The 23420-nt window shown below is 43.6% G+C and overlaps 1 protein-coding gene across 5 annotated transcripts in view; it reads left to right on the top strand.

Moving 5' to 3' along the window:
* BANP (BTG3 associated nuclear protein) overlaps positions 1-23420 on the top strand; it is a 103822-nt gene that overhangs the window by 12973 nt on the left and 67429 nt on the right. For all 5 annotated transcript variants that reach the window (XM_085071388.1, XM_085071387.1, XM_085071386.1 and 2 more), the window contains 4 exons: positions 637-836; positions 12581-12703; positions 14728-14903; positions 22897-23136. In XM_085071388.1, the coding sequence (XP_084927514.1) occupies positions 637-836; positions 12581-12703; positions 14728-14903; positions 22897-23136 (739 nt within the window). The remainder of the gene's footprint in view (positions 1-636; positions 837-12580; positions 12704-14727; positions 14904-22896; positions 23137-23420) is intronic.

Genomic DNA, 23420 nt, shown 5'->3' with positions numbered 1-23420 from the left:
TGGGGTGTTTGGTGGCTGCAGAGCCACAAGGTGGCACAGCTGCTGTTTGCAAAGCACACAGTGTGCAGCTCTTCCCTTTAATGGCCTGTTTTCCCAGGAGAGCCCTAGTGGAATATGTTTTCTTTTGAAAAAGATTGCTTAGCAAAACAGATTTTATTTATTTGCTTTTCTTGATTTGCTGTTCAGCAGGAAACTGAAGTGAGTGGCATTAATTGTCTCGGAGGTTTTTTGTGTTGATATAATTTCCACTGCAATCATCTGAATTTATCTGTTTGGGCAGGAGAAAAAAAAAAAACTCACTTAACTTTATCCAGGAGGATGCATTCAGAGATTTATAATCCTTTTGTTTTCACATGTGGAATGGAAGGCTTTGGCAAGTCATTAGAGATGATTTTGCGGTGGATGAAATCATCCTGACAAAGTGCTTAGGTGAAAATGGCTTTGGCTGGGCTGCTTTTGGCGTCAAGATCTGGAAGAATCAGCCTGCTGAAACGCTCCTGCATGTCATCAGGGGTGAATTTTGTCACCAGACAGGCTGCGAGTTCCTTTAGGATTGCTTCCCAGTCACGTTTAGCCGGAGCTTCCTCAGCACTGGGATGGAGGAGAAGTGTTTAATGCTGCTTTTCTCCTCTCCAGTCGTTCCTGTACTCCATCAACCAGACCATATGCCTGAGGCTGGACAGCATCGAGGCCAAGCTGCTGGCTCTGGAGGCCACCTGCAAGTCCCTGGAGGAGAAGCTGGACCTGGTGATGAACAAGCAGCACAGCCCCATCCAGGTGCCCATGGTGGCAGGGTCACCGCTGGGTGCCACCCAGACCTGCAATAAAGTCAGATGGTAAGGACACAGCACTCTGCACTGCTTCCACAGCCCCAGAAATCAGGATGGGTTGTGTTCCCCTCTCTGCACAGCTGGCAGGAGGCTGTTGGTGGTAGAATTCATTCCCCCTGAAGGTAATTCTTGTTTCGTGATGTTACTTAGCCCCAGATGCTGATCCAGGGACAGTTTGCAGCTATTCCCACATTTCATCCTGACTTAAACCAGACTCCTTCATCCATCCCCTGGAAAAGCCTCAGCAGCTCTTTCAGACAGGTTTTGGAGACTTGCTCTGCTTTTATTTATAGCTGTTTTGACTTAATGAGTTCATCATCATCATTCTAATTGCTTCTCATTTTACTTCTCTTCACCAGAAACACAATGGAGTGTGTTTTATGAGCTTGTTTGCTAAAGAATCCTGCTAGAAGAAATATCTCTGCTTATTTTGGAGTTAGAAGTTGGAGATGGAAAATCTGTTGAATAATCTAATGCACTTTGCTGAAAGAGCAGGCTTGACCTGCAGTCCCTTTGTGTCTGACTTCCCTAATGTGGTTTTAAATACCAAAATCTTGATGTGTCTGTCAGCTTATCATCGAGGTGATCCCAGCCAGAGAAAGCTGCTTAACAAAAGACTCTTTTCTCTAACACTTCTTCCTCCTTTTTCATATTTTTTACAGCTAGAAAACAATTCATACTTCTCTAAAGAACTACTTTTTATTCTTCATTACATAGGTGTGCAGGCATTTGATTTTTCTTTAAAGTAGGTGCAGTGTCTGCTTTTACCTCTGCTTTTGAAGGCTTCATACATTGAAAAGATTAATTATGGCTGAGTTCTGTAATAACAGAAATAAAGTACATGGAATAAATACTTGGATCACAGAGGAACTAACCACAGTTTGACACCAGGATTTTTGCTAAATACTCTTTTATCAATCATTGTTTCTTAAAGAATCTTCTTGAAATCTGGGCTGATTTTTTTGGTCATCCTTTTAGAGATCTTCCAGTTCTTGTGCACGAGCTGAACTTTTCACTGTGGTTTGTGGACAAAAGGCTTCAGAAACCTTTTCAGGAGCCCACAGCCCCTTTGGGACCCTATTAATTCATGCTCAGTGAATGCTTTCCTCTGTAAATTGTACTGTTTTCAGTTTCTGAGGGGATTTGTCAGGCCTGAGCTGCTTGTTTTGTTTTGGTTTTAAATCTCTGCAGCCATCAGAAACCTGTCCTGTGTGCTAATGCTGTTTCATCTTCTGGTTTGGGTTACAGATTTTTGCTGACAGCTTCTCAGCCAGGCTGAACATCCTTCAGATAGAAGTCTTGAAGGCAGAGAGATTCTCTGCCCCAGATATTTGTTGCTGTTGGTCTGAAGCTGCACATTATCACACGTGTGATGCCAGCAGAGCACTGAGGGCTTTTTGTTCTGGAGCAGACTGTGGCCTGTGGGACTGGAGAGCAAATAGGGCTGGATGTGTTTAATTTGGCTTTGGGGTCACTCCAGTTGCACAGGGACAAAATACTTCCCTGAATTCCCTGTCTCTCATCCATCAAACCCTTTATCACTGCTGATTGGTTCCAATCAAAGCCTGCAAGGGCTGTGCCATTGTTCCACCCCTGGCATTCCCTCTTCCCTGTCCAGGGAATTCCACCAGGAGTTCCTTTGGGATAGGGATTTTCAGATTCTCCCTAGCAATGGGATTCTCCAGCCTCCTCCTCCTCCTCCTGCCACCAAACTAACACTGGGTTTGCTGCTCGAACACAAAGTTGTTGTTATTAACAACAGGGAGAGATGGGATTTTGGGAAGGAATTCCTCCCTGTGAGGATGCTGAGGCCTTGTAACAAATTCCCCGAGAAGCTGTGGCTGCCCCTGGATCCCTGGAGGTGTCCAAAGCCAGGCTGGAGGTGTTGAGAGGTAAATGGGGTAAACCCAGAGGTAGATGGAGCCCAGGGATTTTCCTTGAGCCATTTTTGTGAGAAAAGTGCAATACAGACCACAAACGTGGTTCTGTACCATGTGCATTTGTGGCTAATTGATCATGACAAGTCTAGAGATAAAAATGTTTAGATTTTTGTCTTTCTCGGGAATGGGGCTGTGAAATGGAATTGTGGATTAATTGCACTCAGTTAATGAGCCAAGATCCAGCCCAGTGTCCTTGGACAAGATGTGGTGGGGGTTGAACATTGGCTTATTAACGTGGAGGTTCCTCAGATGCAGTTGTGTACCAGATGAGTTTGATGTTTGAATTTGCTGTATTTTTGTAGGTGTGGATCATTAACATGTTTATTTTGCCATTGGATTTTATCACCAGGCTGTAAGAGGTTTTGCAGAACGAGATTTGTCCACCCACTTTGCAATGTGCCTTTTGGCAAAACCTCCTGGCTCCAGATCCCCCAAATTCCAGAGCTGTGCTTCTGCTGTGGGATTGTTTCCTTGTTTACAAGTGGGTTTGGGGTCAAATAATGCAACTTGGAGAGTTGAGATGATTTTAAATGAGGTTGTAAAGCAGGGAATGTGGAATGAATTGCAGGGGGACTGTTCTAGATTTAGCAAAAATACTGTTGCTCCTGCATAAAACCTTTAGGAAAACAAACAAACCAAAGAAATACAATCAAGGTGTTGGTGTATAAAACCTAAAATAGCCAGAATTCTATTTAAAAATTTATATACATCCATATATTTATTTTTTCCGTGAGTTACAAACCCTTTGGCCAACCTAATTACATTTTTATCAGGAGGATTTTTACAGATTATAATAAACTATCCCACTATGCTAATCCAGACTTTTAGAAAGAATAGTAATTCCTCAGCTCTTATCACTGAGCAGTGGCTGCTGAGTCTCTTCCCTGTGTTCACTGCAGTTGATATTATAACTCATTAAGTGATGTAAACCACTCTCTTTCCTTTTATTTCACTCTGTGATAAATAAATTAACATCCTCCTTCAGGATTTTCACTGGTTTTAACATAATTTAAGAGCTAATTGTCCCTTGTTGGAATTGCTTCTGAAGCCCCTGAATTGCAGGAAGGTTTTAATTGAGTTTTTTTGAAGGAGGAGGTTTGAAACAAAGTGTGGATTGAGGACCAGAGGATGCTGCAGGTGGGATGTGTTTGGGAGTGAGAGGGAGGCAGATAACAGATAAAATTTGTTTATTTACTCAAAATTACAGTTTGGGGTGGAATCAGGGTGAGTTGGAAAGGTTGGATTTGGAGATTTGGAGTTCTCCAGGATGTCAGGAATTCCTGTCACTCCGCAGCAATCCAGGTTTATTTATCCTTTGGTGTGTCTGTATTTCCTGAGGCTTCATCCAGCAGCAAATGTGCAAATATTTTGGGAATTTTGGGAGACCTGGACACAACCACAGCTGGACTTTTGTCCTGGCTTTGGCTGAACCCTCTGGGATCAATAAATCCCCAATCTTTTCCTCTCTGCCAGCACTCACTGGCACTGGGAGCAAAGTTTGGTTTGAAATTCCCAGGGATTCTCCCAGCTGGAATTCTGCTGTTTTCCTGAAGGATTGAGGAGGAAGTGGCTGCAGGAAAATGGCACAATTGTCTGGGATCTCTGCTCCCCACGTTCATTTTGGTTCCACTCCCAGCTGGGGGACAAAGTCAGTATTGACACCATGGAAAGATCATCGTTAACACTTCAGGACCCTCTTGATGAATTTAAAAATCCTCTTTAGAATCCCAAGATTTTTAAAGAGCACAGAAGGAGTAGAAGCAGAATTTGGATATTTTTGATAAAAATAATTTGGTAAATTTTAATTAAGGGAGTCAGAATTTGAATGGCTGTTCATAATTTCATGGATTGGGCCACAAGACTGTTACTTTTTGAGCCTTTTTGGTCTTCTGTTTTCAATTCTGATAAAGAGATCAAGGGGTTTTTACACATCATTTGTGTATGAACCTACTTTCTTTTCAAGTAGAATTTGTGAATTTTATTTTCTATGATTTTTTTACGTGAAGGAAGTCAATGTGTGTCACCTTAATGCCAGCACTGAGCACTCTTCCAGCCTGGAAAAATTACTGTGCCTGAAATACGTGATGAAAACCCCAAATTCCATCTTGAGGTGTAGCAGAGAAGTTTCTCTGAAAATCACAGTTCTGTCCTGCATTCAAAAATAGAATTTATAAACAGAACTAATGAAATAAAGGCATTATTAGATTATCTGTCAGCTGCTCTTTCTTTCTCCAGGGTTGTGTTATTTCTTTGGCTGTGGTATGATAAAAACAAACCCAAAACTTGACATCTTCAATTCCCTGGAAAACATGACAATGCTTTCCAGAGTCTCCTAATTTGTCACAAATCTTGGCAGCCTCAACCTCTGGAGATCCACAGAGTTTTATTTTGCCTTCCTGGAAACATGGATTTCCTGTGGAATGCTCTGGATCTGTGTGATCCATTCTATTTATGAGCAGTTCAACTGGAGATTGAAAAGTGGCTGTGATTTTTTTCAGCTAAAAATAGTGGCTGTGATTTTTATTTATGCCAAATTCCCCCAGGATTAGGAAGAAGTGACATCTTGCAGCTCCCACAGCAGAGTTCCTGTAGAATTTCACATTCCATTAGTGTTGCACTGAGATATTGGGGAGCCAAATGTCCAGGAATTTGTTGGTGGGATTTGATAAATTGGGAAGCAAAGTCTGATTTCCAGACAGCATTTAGGGGAAGAGGGAAAGGTCAGGTATGGAATTAAACCAACAATTTCACTTTTCAGCTGCGTTTGGGAGAGTTCAATAATTCCTGTGTGGATGGGGTGGAATTAATCCACACAGCTTTTCAAACTGACCAAGATTTGAACTGTGGATTCCTTGGGCAATTTGTCTGAAGTTAATTGTTTCTGAGGAAATGTCATTTATAAGAGTCCAATAATGGGAGAGCAAAGAAAGTAGCAGCTGCTGATTTAGGGTTGAGGAAAGGATGGAAAACGTGTGGCTTGGATCTTTAATTGGGGGTTTAATTGTGCTGTCAGGCTGAAAACAGTGAAATGAACTTTTAGAAAGATGTAGTTTTGGATTCTTAAAGAGAATTTACACTGAAAATCAAGTTTTAGGTAATAAAACTCCTTCAAGTTTTAGGCAAAGGCTTCAGACGTGTTACAGGTTTAGATGTTTTAATTTTTGCCAGGAAATTGTACATTTTCTCTGTTAACTTAGCCAAGGATAAATGTGAAACCCTTTAATTTGGGATATTTGAAGGCTCAGAAGTAATTCCTGTTCATTCTGAACCCCATATGGCTAAACAGTTTATTTGTTCCCACTTAGCTGAAACACTTGGTTTGGGCCAGAGACTTCAGGGAATCCTTTTATTTTCATTTAGAATCTCCATCCATTAAATATAAGGGTTTCTGGGAAGGAAAAAAAGAGGAATACATGGAAATCCAACAGGATTTGAGTTTAGACACAGATTAGGGAGACATTTACTGGTCTAATGAGTGTCTGAGAACATTTAAAATCAATTATAGCAGCATTAAAATGTGGGTTAACCTCCCCCCTTGCCAAATCCCATGGATGAGATGAATTCCAGGGAAAGCAGAGCACTGAATTCTATGGCTCCATGAGCACAGCCAGCTCTTGCATTCCAGGAATAAATGGAAAAGGTGCATGACTTGGAATTTGGTTCAGGCCAAACGCCTTCATATGGCTCATGCTTTGCTTTCTGCCTAAAGAAACAATTAAAAAATGATTTTATTTAATAAAAGGGGACAGCTTTTACCTCATGGATGTTGGAAAATGGGATAATAGTTCAGTGAAACTCTAAAAATCTTTATCTGTGTGAAGCAGAGCATTGGGTTGTGCAAGCCTGAGTTCCACACAATATATTGAAAGGAATTTCTCAAGCAGACAATAAACAGAAGGGGGCAGAAAAGCCTTAGTTATTCTTTTGGGTTCCAGCCTTGCAGAATTGAAATATTCTGACTGTTAGAGTCACTAGGAGTTTGAAAATCCAGCAGTAAAAGCACTGCCTGGAAACTTTTCCTGTAGGTTGGGAAGTGAATTCAGTGCCAGAAAATGAACGGAGAGGAGAGCAGGTAATCCATTAGTGATTAAAGGGACAAGGTTTGGCAATGACAGCAATTTAGGTTGTGATCCAGAATCCAAATTTCCAGCAGTTTAAAATACCAGCGATTCTGGTTTTAAAAGTAGCAAAACCAACCAGACTTGATTTTGGAAAATAATAGAATAATTGAAATGTATAGTGATTTTAAACACTGAAGTTTGAAAAAGAAATAATTTGCAGAGGGTTTGCAGAGCCCCAGTTTACCTGAAGCAGGATGGAAAAGAGCATTCAGGTGCATTCAGAGCTTCCCAAGGATGAATCAGCCTAAAATGCTGGAATTGCTGATCCTGAAGGTCTTTCCCAACATTTGTGGCTCTCTAACATCTCCCAGGTCTCTCTGAGGTTGGAGCCACTGTTCCATCTGCTTTCCTTGGCAGAGCTGCCACTGAACTGCATTTCCAGCCCTAAAAATCCCTCTGGTTGCACTTGGACTGTCTTCCCAAGCAGCATTTTCCCCTTTTTTCGGGAGCTGCACATTTTTGCATATCTCCAGCTCCATCTCTTTGTTCCATAAGCACAGGGTGAGGCAGGAAATCTGCTCCCAATAACTCCTGAAATTGTGTTTCTCATACCGAGGGAAGAGTGGGATTTCTTTCCCGTGCCCTCAGGGGATCTGGAAATTAGGGATTCAATCCCAGCTTTCTTGGGATTCAAGGATTTCTGCAGCATCCTTGGCTTGGCTAGAAAATGTCTGTGTGGTGAAAAAGGCACAGAGCTGGCTGGGGACTTGGGAACAGCAGGAAAAGCAGGAAAACTAGAACTACCTGGTGGAAATGACTTACAAACCCCTCAGCAAGAGCTCAGTGGTGTTTGTAGAAACCTGATATTGTATTTATTGGTTACCTGGTGATCAGTGAGGCTTTGCTTCCTGTAATTACTTACTGTAATTAATATCTTGAAAGCCAATTTATAACGGTGCCTCCTCCATCCCCGAGATTTTAATGCTTAAATCAGACTTCTGCTGATAGAAACATTTATCAGAAAATCAGGAAAATCACCTAGAAGTAACTAATTGTATAATAAAGCATTCCAAGTCTTTACTCCTGTTTCATAAGATGTATTTTGAACACCCACAATTTCTGTTTTAGTCAACAATTTCCTACTCAGGATCAGTGCAGCCTCCCTCATTTCACACTGAGCACAATCTGCAGTTGCTGCAGTGCTGCTCCTTATCTGGCTCAGGAAGTTAAGGCTCAAAGAAGGGTAATAACTGTAAATTTCTTTCCAGACTGTCTGAAAACAAGATATCTTTGCTGTTGTATTTTTATGAGTACATTTATCTTCAGAAAGGGTGGCATTGACCTGGTAGTTATGGCGTGACCTGGCCTTTTCTTGGCCATAATCAAAAGTGGAAGACTCATAATTAATGTAATTTCTAGCACTTTTCAATCCTGGTTATGTCAGACGTGGCCTAGATGGTTTTTTTGCTATTTTTTGGCTGGTTTGGGGTTATTTTTTTGCTATTTTTGCTGGTTTTATGTATAATTTAAAGGCAAAAGGTTCCTTGGACCCTGTGTCACCACACTTCATTTTGACAGTTTCAGTCGTGTTCAAAATGAGAGATTTTTAAATTTTATCGTATTTCTTTAAAAAGCAAAATCTAAAATGGTTTGTGTACCCTAGAGGTGGTGTAAAACCCCTGGAATAACAAGGCTGGCTTGGGAAGAGGAGGCTTTGGGGTCACTTGTGGCTCTTGGGGAGTTGATGAACTCCTTGGAAATGGGTGTTGTCCTTTTGGAATGACTCCACTTGGTTCTCCAGGTGCCTTTAGCTTTTCTCAGAGCACAGTAATCCACAGGAGAGTTTAACAGCATTTCAAATTGATGGATCAAGTTAATTAAAGCTGATAACTGATGTCCTTTTGACTCCAGCCAGCCAGCCAGAGGCTCTTCTGTAGGTAAGGATGGATTTTGTAACTTGGAAAACATCTGATTTGTACTTACTGGAGTTGAAAATTTGCTGTTGACTGTTCTTAAATTGTTTGGATAAACCCTGATTTGCCTTATCTTCATTATAAATTGATCCCAGCCCTCGGAGCTCCATGGATTTTCCAGCCATGGCTGGTGTACTTTGGCTTGTCCCGAGGCAGAACCTCATCCTTGGGGCTGTCTGTGCGATGTCTGCTACAAGCAAGAGTCAAACAGAATCCAAGGATCATTTTCAATGCCTCGACTCTCCCTGAAAATGATGGATGACACTGCTGCTTTTTTGGCATGGAGCTGGGACTGGACCATGGATTTGGGAGTTGAAAGTTGAATTGCTGAGGTGCCTGTGCAGCCTTGGCTTCCCACCTGCTCGGGGAACAGGCTGCTTGCTGACAGCTTTGCTCTCTGGAGGAGCTGCATTCATTTTTGGGGCATAAATCCAATGTAATTTCATGTTTTCTTTGCCAATTTGTGGTTTTGTTTCAGTGTGAGATCCTAAGTGGGTTTTATCCCTTTTTTGGATAGGGATCCTTAACTGTGTGAGCAGCAGGCAAAGGAAGCAGGTGGCCATCAGGAGGAAGGAGCATTTTGACATTATCTTCCTAAATAGTGATGAAAAGATGCAAAGAGGGGCTGTTGTTAGGGATGAACACGAGTGTTAGTGAAAGATAAAGCAGAAAAAAAATAAGGAAAACACCACATTTTTAAAACAATATTTGTTATATTTAGATTTTCTCCTTGGTAGGGATAATTGTGATATTCCTCCAGAGCTCCCACACATGAACTGTGAATTTAAATTTTAATTCCCAGCAGTAAACTGGGAAATGCCAGAGTTCAAGGGCTCTTCCCCAGACTTGCTTTCCTTAAGGCTGCAGAGTTTCCAGCAGGAATTCCAGCTCCTCTTCCCATTAATTCTTCTCCACCCTCATCCATGGGAGGAGGAGAAGGGGAACAACCTGTCTGAAAATCTCACTGCAAGCCATTCTCCGCCATTTGGAGAAACACTTTTGATCTCTCGTGGAAGAGAGAAATGTCACTGAATTTTTCCTGCTTGGTTTTCCTCTCTCTCCAAATGGAAAGCTCAGCTGGGAAGAGGAGGAGAGGATGTTCCTGGCATTGCCAAAAGTTCCTGTGGGTCGCTGGCTGCACTCTGGGTGATTGGCAGCTTATTGGCAATGGAACCCCAGCTGGGAAGATGAATGAGCAGGTCTGACTCACACATTTTCCATACTGAAAATGACCTTTGGCAGCAATTTCCTGAGGCAAAATATAGACTGGCCTTTTGTATTAAAAAAAAAAAAAAAATTAAAAATCAGAGGCTAAATATGCAATCATTAGTTGATATGGTTATTTTTTAGGAATATTTTCACCTGTAACTTGACTGATTATTCAGTAAACTGCATTAAAAAATTTCCCAAAATATCCTAATATCCGCAGGTTGCATGCATTTAAATTTTTTTTAGGGAGCTGTGTCCAAGAATAGGCAAATTGCTGCTCCAGTCTCTCCAAGTCCTAATGCTTATGGGGAAAGGAATATGTGAGCACAAATGGAAAGTTCTGAGTGCAGACACTCTGGGTTTGTGAAACTCCCCCTGACCCCCAGAATATTTTCTTTCCATCTTCCCCCTGAGTACTGGCAGCACTCAGAAAGAATTGCTTCACTTGGGATCTGAGGGAATATCCAAAGCTTTCCTCCTCCTTCCTTGTATTTTCTCTATTTTAGTACAGAAGGAATGGTTAAAGTTGTTTCATCTTCAAAAAGAGATGGAGAGATTAAAGAAAGAAATTGGAATAATCCTGTGTGAGGATGCACTTGGATGTAATGAATTTTAATGGTTTTTTTGTCAAGTTGGTCCAATATTTTGATTTTAAGTAGAAATCCCCCACCCCCAATTCCTTCTTTTATTCCAATTTTTAGTGCTAAAACTTTTTTTTCCCAAATATAAACTTAATAAGAGCAAAATGCTAAGGACTTTCTAAATGTAATTTTATTGCATTTATCTCTACAGTTGAAATTAATTATTCAGAGTCTTCATTAAAAATAAGCTTTGGTAAGTGACATTTTAAACAGGCCTTCAGAAATGATTGCAAGGGAGATGGTGATAAAGAGCAGTGGCTAAAAGGAAGAGTAAAAACACTTGAACATTTTAAACTGGGACTGGAGAACTTCCAGGGGAGCTGTTTGGACAATTTGGGAAATGTAATGAGCTCACACACGTTGCTGCTGGCCAGCACTGCCACATCTCACTGCTTTATCAAATATTTGGTGGAGCTTTTGAAATGTTTGGTGCAGAGAAAAGAGGCAGAAGTTGTCTTTTGCTAAAAATCAAACTGTGTGGGTTTTACCCCTTGAGCAGGTGACTGGCAGTGCCCTTAATCCTGATTCTCCTGAGAACAACAGGAAAGCAACAGCACTCCCTGCTTACTGCTCTCTAAAATCTGAGCTCCACGTGCACACGAGGAGCTCTGGCACAGCCTGCCCTTGTCTGGGATGAGCCAAACATCTTCCAGAGCTTCCCCAGCTCTGCTCTGCAGTGATCCTTGGGTTCCATGAGGAATCCCATATGTCACAAGAAACACATGCAGTTCCTGGGAGGAGGAGAGGCAGGGCATTGCAGCCTGGGGTGCTTGGAGCCAAAAAATCTGGGGTCAAGCGTTTTATCTGTGCCAAAACTGGGATCCATTCCTTCCTAGCTCCATGACAGGGCCTTATCTTTCCCTAATGATGGATAATTTGGCACTTCAACCTCACACAGACACATGCATGTTCAAGAGTGTGTTCTGGTGCAGCTGAAGGAAACACTTGCTGTCGCCAGATTGCCTTAATTTGTGTTTCAACAATTAGCTGAGGGAAAAGAAATGCCCATCAGTCACGTTTGGGATGTTGGACCAGGAAAAACAAGAGTGAGCTGTTTAATGTGGGAAGAAACGGCAATTTAAACCAGAATTTCTCTCCTTAACTTCTCCATGAGCACAGCAAAAAGTCTGAACTGTGAAATGCACACCTTGGAATATTGAGTGATGGTGTGGCAGCAATGTTAATAATCTCTGCAAACAGATGAAGTGCTAATCTGCATGTGCAGACAGTTGTTTACTTCATATTTACTTTTGCAGTCCAGTGTAAACTTAACATATCTCGAGTTATTTCCTTCTCCATTGTCATCAGGAGTGATAAGAGAAGGTTTTTCTGGTTTCTCACACATGAAATGCTTTTTGTTGTTTGGTTTTAGGTTTTTTTAATATGTGAAATGCACACAAGAAGTGGTTTAATAATGTTTTTATTTCAACTTACAGTCTGGCCCTGTTTGCTCTGATGCTCCTTGTGGTGCTCATCTCCCCATCCTGGAGGACAATACATGCTCTTTAAACAAGCTCATCATCCACTTTTGCAATAAATCCATTCAAATTCTTTTTTCCTAGGAATTACCCCACTGAAACTAGTGCATTACCTTGGAAATTGGCCACAGTACCTCTGAAATGCTCTGATTCTCCCAGAAAGAATTCGGCTCAGCTGTTATTTACACACTTCCTCCTGTGTGTCCTGAATTGATGAATTCCTTATTGCTTCCCCAGGGGTCGTGGACTTTTCTATAATTCCACTGGAGCCATCCATCCTGTGGAGGAACGGGCTGGTTGAGGTGGTGCAGGTGTCACCCTGGATGGATTGCTGGTGTCAGCAGAGGGAGAGAAGCCCCCAGGCCCTCCCTGGCTTATTCAAACCTCTCCATGGTTTATTTATGAGCTTTACTCTTTTACATTCCCGTTCTCTGTGATTTCCTTGCAGTGTTGTCCCTCAGACCACAGTGATCCTCAACAACGACCGGCAGAACTCCATCGTGGCCAAGATGGTGGGGCAGGAGGAGCCGCTGAGCAGAGCAGCAGATTCCCTGGAGAACATCCTCAGCAAGTTAGTAACCTTCCCTGCAATCCTCCCTTCATCCCCTCCTTGGGCAGCTCTACTTCCAAAGGCAGTTTGAAGGGAAAAGCGAGGAATGCTCGAGGTAACAATGAGAGGAAACATTGAACCTGGGCTTGGATAGTTTCTCTTGCTTCCCTCTGGGATTATCTCCATGTTCAATGGCAGCTGGCAGTTCAAGGAGGATTTCCATAGCTATGGATTTTTCCATGGATGCACAATCCCTTGGGAACACGCCAGGATCCTGTATTTAACCAGCTGAAGGAGGGATATGCAGTCCAAGGAAAACTTGGACTATCTAGAGCAAATTTTAAACAAGCAGAACTGGGGATTCTGGGTGGAAAATGGTCTTAATTAATATATTTTTATATATTATTTGAATATTTCTTTTGTTTTGCACACTGGGCCTAGCCTTTTCCATTGAGGCAAATGTAGAAAGTTGATATCTAATATTTTTTATTTATTTCACTGGGTAGCTCCGGGGAGTAGAATGGTTTAAAGGAGTTGACTTTATATAATACATTTATTTTGTTGATTAGTGGCTTTAATTCCCTGATAATGACGTGCAGGGTTGTGAATTGAACTCGGTGATCCTCAAACTTGGATATTCCACGATTGTGATGCTTTAAAGGCCCTAGAAATGAAACAACACACTTTGGGGATGATATGAGTACAGGAGGTAATCTAAAAGCTGGATTTTTCAGCAGAAAAGAGCTGAACCACAAGGGGAAATTACCTCATCACCTGTGCTTCTAATTGGTGATTTTGTCAATTATGCTAATTTGCTAAACTTCTAAAACTGCATTCACCCAATGGAGGTGGACTTTTGTGGACATTTTTCCATCTTTGCCCCTGGAGGCCTCCAACAAAGGGCTTGTGTTCCTGAGGTGACTCTTTGCTCACCCACCATCATCGATTCCCTCTCAGGGCTCATTTTCCTGAGGTGACTCCCTTGCTTGCCTGCAATCTTTTACATTCCCACCGAGGGCTCCTTTTCCCGAGGTGATTCCCTCACTCACCTGCTATCCTTGCATTCCTGCTGAGGAATGTTTTCCCTAGGTGATTCCCTTGCTTCCCTCAACCACTGCATTCCCTCTGAGGGCTCATTTTCCTGAGGTGATTCCTTTGCTTCCCTCAACCACCGCATTCTATCCGAGGGCTGTTTTCCTGAGGTGATTCCCTTGCTTCCCTCAATCACTGCATTCCCACTGAGGGCTCATTTTCCTTAGGTGATTCCCTCGCTTCCCTCAATCACTGCATTCCCACCAAGGGCTCGTTTTCCTGAGGCGATTCCCTCACTCACCTGCCATCATCACATTCCCACCAAGGGTTGTTTTCCTGAGGTGATTCCCTCACCCACCATCACTGCATTCCCTCAGAGGGCTCATTTTCCTGAGGTCATTCCCTTGCTTCCCTCAATCACTGCATTCCCACTAAGGGCTGTGTTCCTGAGGTGATTCCCTCACTCACCTGCCATCATCGTATTCCCTCTGAGGGCTCATTTTCCTGAGGTGATTCCCTCACTCGCCCGCAATTGTTGTATTCCCGCTGAGGGATGTTTTCCCAAGGTGACTCCCTTGCTTCCCTCAATCACTGCATTCCCACTGAGGGGTTGTTTTCCTGAGGTAATTCCCTCACTCACCCACCATCATTGCATTCACTCTGAGGGCTCATTTTCCCGCCATCATCGATTCCCGCCAAGGCCTATTTTCCCGAGGTGATTCCCTCAGCCGCTATCATCAATTCCCACTGAGGGCTGTGTTCCTGAGGTGATTCCCTCCCTCACCCACCACCATCCCATTCCCTCTGAGGGCTCATTTCCCTGAGGTGACTCCCTCTCACCTGCCATCACCAATTCCCACTGAGGGCTCATTTTCCTGAGGTGATTCCCTCCCTCACCTACCACCATCCCATTCCCACTAAGGCCTATTTTCCTGAGGCGATTCCCTCCCTCACCCACCATCCCCAATTCCCGCCGAGGGCTGTGTTCCCGAGGTGACTCCCTGTCCCCACAGCGCGGTGCCAGGCCGCCGGCAGAACACCATTGTGGTGAAGGTGCCAGGCCACGACGACAGCCACAACGAGGACGGCGAGAGTGGCTCCGAGGCCAGTGACTCTGTGTCCAACAGCGGCCAGCTGGGCAGCCAGAGCATCGGCAACAACGTCACCCTCATCACCCTCAACTCCGAAGGTACGCTGGGTTTGCAGTGAGCAGAACAAACCTGGGCATGGTGGGATGGACTGAGGGCCAGCGGGGAAATTCCAATTTGGAATTCTTAGATACCACAGTGGAAATCAAATAGAGGTGAATCTATCTGAATAATTTGCTTGCTGGAAATATTTTCACGGGATTCTCCAGCTTGATGGGTATTTGTGCAATATGCGTGTATTACGAAGAGATTTTAGGTGCTGGCCTGTTTGTTTGGGGTTGTTTCCAAGGGTATTTGTTTCTTTCGGGGTCAATGGGGAATTACAGCAGACTGCGACTGGAAAAAATATCAAGTGTGGGTTTTGTGGAGTCTGTTAATGTTTCTGTGTCAAAAAGAGTGTGGCCAGCAGGACTAGGGAAGGGATTGTCCCTCTGTATTGGACAGCAGCAGGAATTTCTCCATGGAAAGGGTGGTCAGGGATTGGCAGGATCTGCCCAGGGAGGTTTGGAGTGTCCATCCCTGGAGGTGTCCAAGGAATTCCTGGCTGTGGCACTCAGTGCTCTGGGCTGGGGACAAGGTGGGGATTGGGCACAGCTTGGACTCTGATCCTGGAGCTCTTTTCCAGCCTCAGTCATCCTGGGGTTTTTACTGCTCTGTCAGCTATGCCAGGAGCAAAGTTTCCAACATCAGGAGGATATTTGCTGTATAATTCCCTTTTTGCATTGCTCTGGCACAGATTTACACAGACAAACGTGATGTTTTATCCCATTGCTGTGTATGTAAATTCTCAAGAAACACGTAATCCATTAATGTCTCCAGATCTGATTTCCTTCAGACCTTTGGAACACTCATCCATTAAAAATCTGTGAGATTGATGAATGCTTTGAGGATCAGATCAGTGATCCCCCCTCCACCTGCCCTTGCCCTTGCACGGGAGGGAATTGCTAAGTGACTTCACCTGCAGGGTGGCACAAATTCAATTATTAATAAAGGAAGAGATGGAGAATAATAGGGCTGGTGTGCAGGGAGTTTTCTTCAGCAGGGAGAGGCCCAGTCACAGCAGCCCTTGGCTTTCATTAGCTGGGGCAGAATTAGTGCCCTTCTGGACAGAACTTCATTTGTGAATTCTTTAGGCTTTCATAGCTCTGAAGATATTGAATCATGGCATGGTTTGGGTTGAAAAGGACCTTAAAACTAATTTAGTAATTTTTTGGATACATCAGATTTGCTGTGATCAGGCAGTTTTGTGTTTCTTCTGAAGGTGCTGAATTTTACTTGGAAAAACCTGACAAGAACTTGCTGTTCAAAATTTCAGGCTTCAGGATTGTAGGACTATTATAACCATACTGTTCTTATACATATTTAGTATAAAGTAACAATGAAAACACTTAATCTGTGACTTAAACACAAACAGGAGGAGCATCTGCTCCTAAACCATTGTGTTATCTGTAAAATCTTCCCCAAGAGTCACTGTCCTGGGTCTGATATGGCAGGAAAAAGCAGGAGCTCTCATCCCTGGGGGAGAATGTCCCACTCAGCATTGCTGTGCTGCTTTCAGCAGAGATTTGAAAATGTGGCTGTGCCAAAGCCAAGCCTTTGAAATTACTGAGGCAGAAACAGAGTGTCCTTGGTGTCTCCCAATATTCCCAAAAAGAGCTCCATGGAAGCTGTTTGTAAGTGATACAGAAATGGTCACATCCATTGGTTTGGGACTTGGTTCAGGGAACTTTGCACTTGAGGCACTGATAGGAAATGTTTGGCACCACAGGTGTAGCTTTGTGCCACATCTGCTTTCGCTGCATCTTGTCAAAAAACATGGAATCTTGGAATGGTTTGGGTGGGAAGGGACCTTAGAGCTCATCCAGTTCCAGCCCTGACACCTTCCACTATCCCAGGCTGCTCCAAGCCCTGTCCAACCTTGTCCTTGGACACTTCCAGGGATCCAGGGTCAGCCACAGCTTCTCTGGGCACCCTGTGCCAGGGTCTCCCCACCCTCCCAGCCAGGAATTCCTTCCCAAAATCCCATCTATCCCTGCCCTTTGGCAGTGGGAAGCCATTCCTTGCGCTGTCCCTCCAGTTTCTGGTGCAGTGAACGTCAAGTTTGAAATGCAAACACGTATTTTTGGAGCAGATAAGGGGAGGCTGCTCTGCACTGGGTGTTAATTAAAGCATGACTGATATTTTTTCCAGAGAAAACTCCTCGGTCACATATTGTCTCTTCAACTTGGCATCTGAAGCAGTCATTTGATAATGGCAGCATTAAGCAGCGCTCAGGATTTGCTTTCCAAGTGGGAATCCAGGCAGCTCTTTGTACTTATCTGTGCACAGGATTTTCCAGTTCAGGGCAGGATCCAATCTCACATTTGGGATGAGCACTTTGCTGCCAAGCTCCTTAGGACAGGCACAGTGAGAATGAACTGCATCAGAGCAGGAGTGAACCTTTTGTACCCTGAAAGAAAATGATGTGGGGCTGATGTGAAGACACTGATGAGGCTTCAGGACTTGTTAGAGCCAAAGAAAATTATAAAAATTGAATTGCTTTGGATTTTTTTTCAGTTATTGGGAGCCAACAGATGAACAAGAGTTTTTTGCAGGTGTCTGCCACTGTGATATTTGGAGTTAACACTGACTCACCTCCACTCAAATATAACAAAGAGGCTTTAAACAAGAAAAAAAGGGCAAAATCCAAATTAGAAATCTGCTTTTCTGACATGAAACACATTTTCCAAGGTTTTAAAAAGCCCTCTGGGTCCATGTATTTTAATTTTCTGAATTTTATTTGGATCTTTTTTTCTCTGAACTTTTTATCTGATCGCATCCTTCCATGAGTCATAAAGTGAGGGAATCTCTCTCGAATTTAACCAAAACTGAGGCTTATTTTTAACAAACAAGTGATCTCCCTGATGTTGTGCTGAGCCTGAAGAAGCTGTGAGTGCAGGGACTGTTCCCAGACTATCTGCTGCTCCTGGATCCCCAGGGGTTTGGCAGTGAACTCCAGCAGCCACAGCCTTTGGGTGCGGTGGAATATTTACCTGGAGCACGAGTTATTTCAAGTGCCAGAGAGGAGGATTAGGTGGGATATAGGGAAGGAGTTCCTCCCTGGCAGGGTGGGGAGGCCCTGGGATGGAATTCCCAGAGAAGCTGTGGCTGCCCCTGGATCCCTGGCAGTGTCCCAGGCCGGGTTGGACAGGACTTGGAGCAGCCTGGAATAGTGGAAGGTGTTGGGGTTGGAGTTGGATAATCTTCCATGTCCATTCCAAGCCAAACCATTCCAGCATTCTGTGATTTTTATTTCATATTCACAAGGAAATGAAACCTTTCTTTCCCCCCAGATGAGAACAGTCAAGGGAAGAACTCCAGGCCTGTGTTGTTCCTTATCCAGAATTCCCAGTGCCTGTACTCCATTTGGTGGTGGGAGGAGGTTTTGGTGAAAGTGACTTTAAAACTCTTTAACCTTTCTTTTAGCACAGCTTTCAATCCCACCACTGGATCTGGAGGAGAATTTACAGCCTGGCTGTCCCTCCCTTCCAAGGATTTAATGATTTTTAATTAATAAAGTCAGTGTTCTGGAGTCTCTGCCAATTAATCATTGCCCCTGTGAACTCTTGTTAATTGACAGGAGCTCATTTAAAAGATCACAGAATCATGGAATGGTTTGGCTTGGAAGGGACCTTGAAGCTCATCTCGTTCCAACCCCCCATATGATGCTGATGTTGAATTTATACATCAGCCAAAATATTATTTAATTTCTCTAGAAATGGAGGTTTATTTTTGTAGGTTAGGATTTGCTTTTTTGGGGTTTATTTTAATTTTTTAAAGATTAATTCATCTTTCTGCCTCTCTGCACCTACCGGTCTTTTGCTGCCGCTGCCAAGTTTGCACCCAGCCTTGAGAGTAAAATAAACACAACTTCTTGGAGTAATGGAACATGTTAATTCAAGTGTTTCTGTGGGCAGGTGTTTCCTTTTGTTTTCCCTTCTTTTAAAGGAATGACTGACAGCTCCCAGGGAGAGAGCAGAGCCTGGCTTTGCCAGGCTCTTGTGTCAAACCGGGGGAGCATTCGTGAGGAACAGCTCTGTGGGTGTCACTTCCCTGGGTGGGAGAGCACATCCAGAGTGAGCCTGGAAGCCTCAGCAGCTCCTGTCTGGTTTTTGTTCTCTTGACAGGACTTTTCTTGCTGCTGACCCCAAAGTGGCTCCTCCTGTTCCCAGAGGAATCCTTGTTTGCGTGGCATCCACCAGCACGTCCCCAAACAGGGGGGGATGGATGGTCAGCTGTGCTGGGAGGAAGAGAAATGCGCTTCATGCAGTGAAAAAGAGTCAAAAGCAGCCCTGAAAAGCAAACTGGGTTCAGTAGAATGGAGATAAAGGCAAATGTTGTGATGTTGACAAAAGAATGTTGAAGAGGAACTAGAAATGGGTGTGTGATGGGAATGAGGCTCTGAGTGCAGAGAGGGATTGGATAAAGCTGGCAGGATGTTGGGCACTGGAAGTGGAAATGGGCAAGAGCCACTTCTGTGGTGATCTAATATCTGGTGTAAGAAAAGGCAGGGAAACATCTTTCCTTTCAATATCCAGCAGAGTCCTCAGGAGAATTCCCAGAATCACAGAATGGTTGGGGTTGGAAGGGAGCTCTGGGATCATCCAGCCCAAAGCAGGGCACCTGGAGCAGGTGACACAGTGGGGTTGGAATGTCACCAGACAAGGAAACTCCACACCTCCCTGGGCAGCTGTTCAGGGCTCTGCCACCCTGCCGAGAATGAAGTCCTTCCTCAGTTAATTAAGGAAAGAAAAACAGGGCAGAATGAGAAGGTGTGTGATGAACTGAGCTCCAGCTGAGTGTGTGCATTTCTGCTTCACTGCTTTTAAGGAAGTGTGGTCTTTGGGCTCACATTTGCTGATCTTCTGAAAGTCTTCAAGGAATAGCAGCAGCTGCCTGTGGATGTGCAGTGCTGGTGGGGTTGGAGTCTGGCTCTGACAGTGGGTGCACTAAATAACCCAACTCCTCCAGATTCCATCTGGATATTACCTCTAAAGGCTGATAACACACCTAAAGAGCCATTCCAAATGCATTAAGGGATGTTTGAGTGCTGGGATCCTCCAGTGATCCAGATTTAGTCAATGGTGTTTATGTATTTAATTGTTCTGAGAGGATTTCCACCCAATTCCTGCTCTGTGTTTTCTTTCCTTATCCATTCTCTCTCATCCACACCACAGCAGAGCTCCAAGCATTTCTATCTCACTCAGAACTGGCCCTGGATTTCCTCTTTTCACCAGATTTTTGGGTGCCAATCTTATGTTTGCTCCCTGCAAAGAGCCAGATGTGTTGGCAGCCTGGCAGGAATGTTTCTGATATAAAATAAGGAATAATTCAGCTTTTTTGCCCTCCCGGAGTTGCAATGAGGCAGTGGATTCATGGTTAACTTCAGTCATGCTTAATGCAAAATGATTATAAAATAAATTCCCTTTCTGTTGAAACTTTGAAAGCAGGAGGAAAATGCAAGAGATAATTTAGTGGGGGGATTGTGGTCATAGGTCAGAATAACAAGATAATGTCTTTTTTTCCAGGCTGGGAGCAATAAAAGAACAGTTGCATGTGGTAAAAACAGTATGTTCTGGACTCTGTGCCAGCAGAAAAAAAAGAGAGAATTCTGCAAATTGAACAAAATCTTAGGTTCATGTAGGTTAACAACGTTTGTTAAAAAAGTCTGCAGGCAAAAGGTGCTCCATAAGGAATAAGAATTCCTATATCCAACAGCAATCCTGTGAGCTGTAAGGAAGTAAGATTGTGATAGGCTGGAGGATAATTTATTCAGCCTTCCTAGAATTTCTTTGAAAAACGGACACATTGATCCAGGGATGTTTTTGCTTCGCCAGATCTGCCCAAATTTTTCTAACCCAGTCCATTTATCTTGAGGAACAGCCTGTTGTTTTCCTTGATAATGGTAACCAGACTTGTGGTGAGACCAGACACAGTGGCATGCAAAACAAGGCACAGTTCATCCAAACCCGTTTATTTTTCAGATGGCACCTGGTACTGGGAGCAGAAAGCAGCCAGTGTGACCTATCCTGGCTCAGGATAAAAAGGAAAGGATCAAATTAAAAAAAAATGAAAATAAACAATTTGCAAGGGTATAAAAATATATTCAGAACAGGGTATGAAGTTCTGATTTCAGCAGAAAGAGGTTTGAGGGTTGAGTTGCTACGTACATCAACAACAAATATTTTTCCTTGCAAATTACTAAATATAAGGAAGGAGTGGAGTGAGGGTGAGGAGGCCCTGGGATGGAATTCCCAGAGAAGCTGTGGCTGCCCCTGGATCCCTGGCAGTGTCCAAGGCCAGGCTGGACAGGGCTTGGAGCAACCTGGGATAGTGGAAGGTGTCCCTGCCCTGGCAGGGCTGGGTTGGGATGAGCTTTAATGTCCCTTCCAGCCCCAACCATTCCCTGATTCCGTGGCTCTGGTGCAGCTGATAATCTGCTGTGTGCAGTGATAAATCAGGATTGCACAATCCAACGTTTGCCTCATCCTGTCGTTACTCATTGCTCTAAACTCCCCTTGACATCTGGGGTGACTCAACCCAAAGGTCAGGCTGGAAAAGCAGTTTTTAGTGTTTGGAGTTGCTTTTATGTTATATTTTATTTAGTACTTTTGGCTTGTGTAGTCTGATAAAGCCCAGAGCAGGATTTGGAAATACAGATGCCGCCTGCTCTGGGTCCTGTTCAGTGTGAAAAGGAGATGCTGCTTGACCTGAACTCTGTCACCTTCCTTGGGGACTGGAAGGGTTACGGAAATCGGGAATTTGTGACTTTATCTATCCCACAAAACTCTGCTCTCAGTGAAAGTTATGTAACTCAGTGTTGTTCACTATAAATGACTGTAAAGCCTGGGTGACCCCTGAGTCAGCAAACCTTGTTTTACTGCACAAAGTTGAGCAAATACAGAAATCAAATCCAAATGGTCCATGTCAGTGGACGTGGAAATACTACTGGAGTGGTTTTCTACCCAGATCCTGTTAGCACTGTCAGGAATTCTGGCAGTTTGGTTTATATCTGGAATGGGAGTCTCATCCTCAGTCCTGTGTTCTGTCTTCCACCTGAGTGGGGATTGATCCTGAGCTCTGGTCCAGTTTCTGGTTAGTCTTGAATCCTCTACTTTTGGCAGTGTCTGCACAGGTTCATTTAAGGGAGAGCCTAGTATTCCTTTGAATTTAATTTCTTTATTTAATTAAATCCCTAGTATTCCTTTTTTTTACCTGACAAACTGGGAAAGACATAAAAAAGCTTCTTAATACATAGAGTGTGTGTGTAGGTGGGTATAACTGTGCTGCTGATGGTCTTATATTTGAATCAAAGGGAAGATGATTAGTGATTGATTAATTAGCTTTCTGCTGGGCCTGTTCCTTGGTAAAGTGTTATTTAGAGAATGATGTAACCAGTAAATTTGAAGACCCAAATTTTGATTGGGATCTCTGGCTACATCTTAAATGATTGTCATTCCTTGATGTACTCCTTTTAAATGATTTAACAAGTTATTGTTCACTATTGATTATCATTTCTTAAATCTATAATTTTACTTAGCCTTGTTTTAATCCCATGGGGAAGAACAAGGTTCTTCTCAAGGAAGAACAAGAACAAGTTTGGGGCAAGAACAAAGTTCAAAGCTGTTGGCTGCGTGAAGTTAGCCGTGCTTTGAGAATATCCCAGAGTTGCAGCAACCTTCCCTTTTAGGGGATGAGAACACTGGGACTGGAGTGGTTTCTCAATAAAAGAGATCTCTGAGGGTGAGCTGGACATCTGGACTGGCTGCAGCAATTCCTGTGTGAGCCAGAATGGGAATGACAGTCATTTTTGGTCACTGCTGTGAGTTTGGGTTTCTTTCTCTCAGTAGCCGATCTCGCAATCCTGCTGTGCTCAGCTGGGAAGCTCCTGGACACCAGGAAGCAAGCTGGGGGGGAGACCATGCCACATTAGGAAATTCTGTGTGTCCCTCAAGCCTCCCTCCTCACTGAGGCTGTCCCCATGTGTGTTTGCAGAGGATTACCCCAACGGGACGTGGCTGGGCGACGAGAACAACCCCGAGATGAGGGTGCGCTGCCCCATCACGCCCGCCGACATGCTGCACATCAGCACCAACTGCCGCACCGCCGAGAAGATGGCGCTCACCCTGCTGGACTACCTCTTCCACAGGGAGATCCAGGCCATCTCCAACCTCTCAGGACAGGGGAAGCACGGCAAGAAGCAGCTGGATCCTCTCATGATCTACGGCATTCGCTGTGAGTGACACTTGGGACTTAAGGGTGTGGATAAACTGATGTATTAAATGAAATTTGAAGAGTGTGTTTGATGCATGTTGAGGTGTTCTGGTGGCTTTTGTTTATGAAGAATGCTCAGGGTTTTTAGGAAGAAATCCTAATAGGCTGGTTGACTAAAGTTTGTGGGTATTCATCAGAAATTCCTCAGTCTTTTATTCTGAATTCTGAGTTCTTTGCAACCAGCAGCTGTGAGTGTAGTAAATATTGTAGGAATAATAAGTAGCATGAATTTCAATACTGTTCAA

Source organism: Lichenostomus cassidix, chromosome 11 (genome assembly GCF_008360975.1).
Source record: "Lichenostomus cassidix isolate B80296 chromosome 11, HeHo_3.0, whole genome shotgun sequence".
Lineage (NCBI taxonomy): Eukaryota > Metazoa > Chordata > Aves > Passeriformes > Meliphagidae > Lichenostomus > Lichenostomus cassidix.
This window is presented reverse-complemented; position numbering and strand designations above follow the sequence as displayed.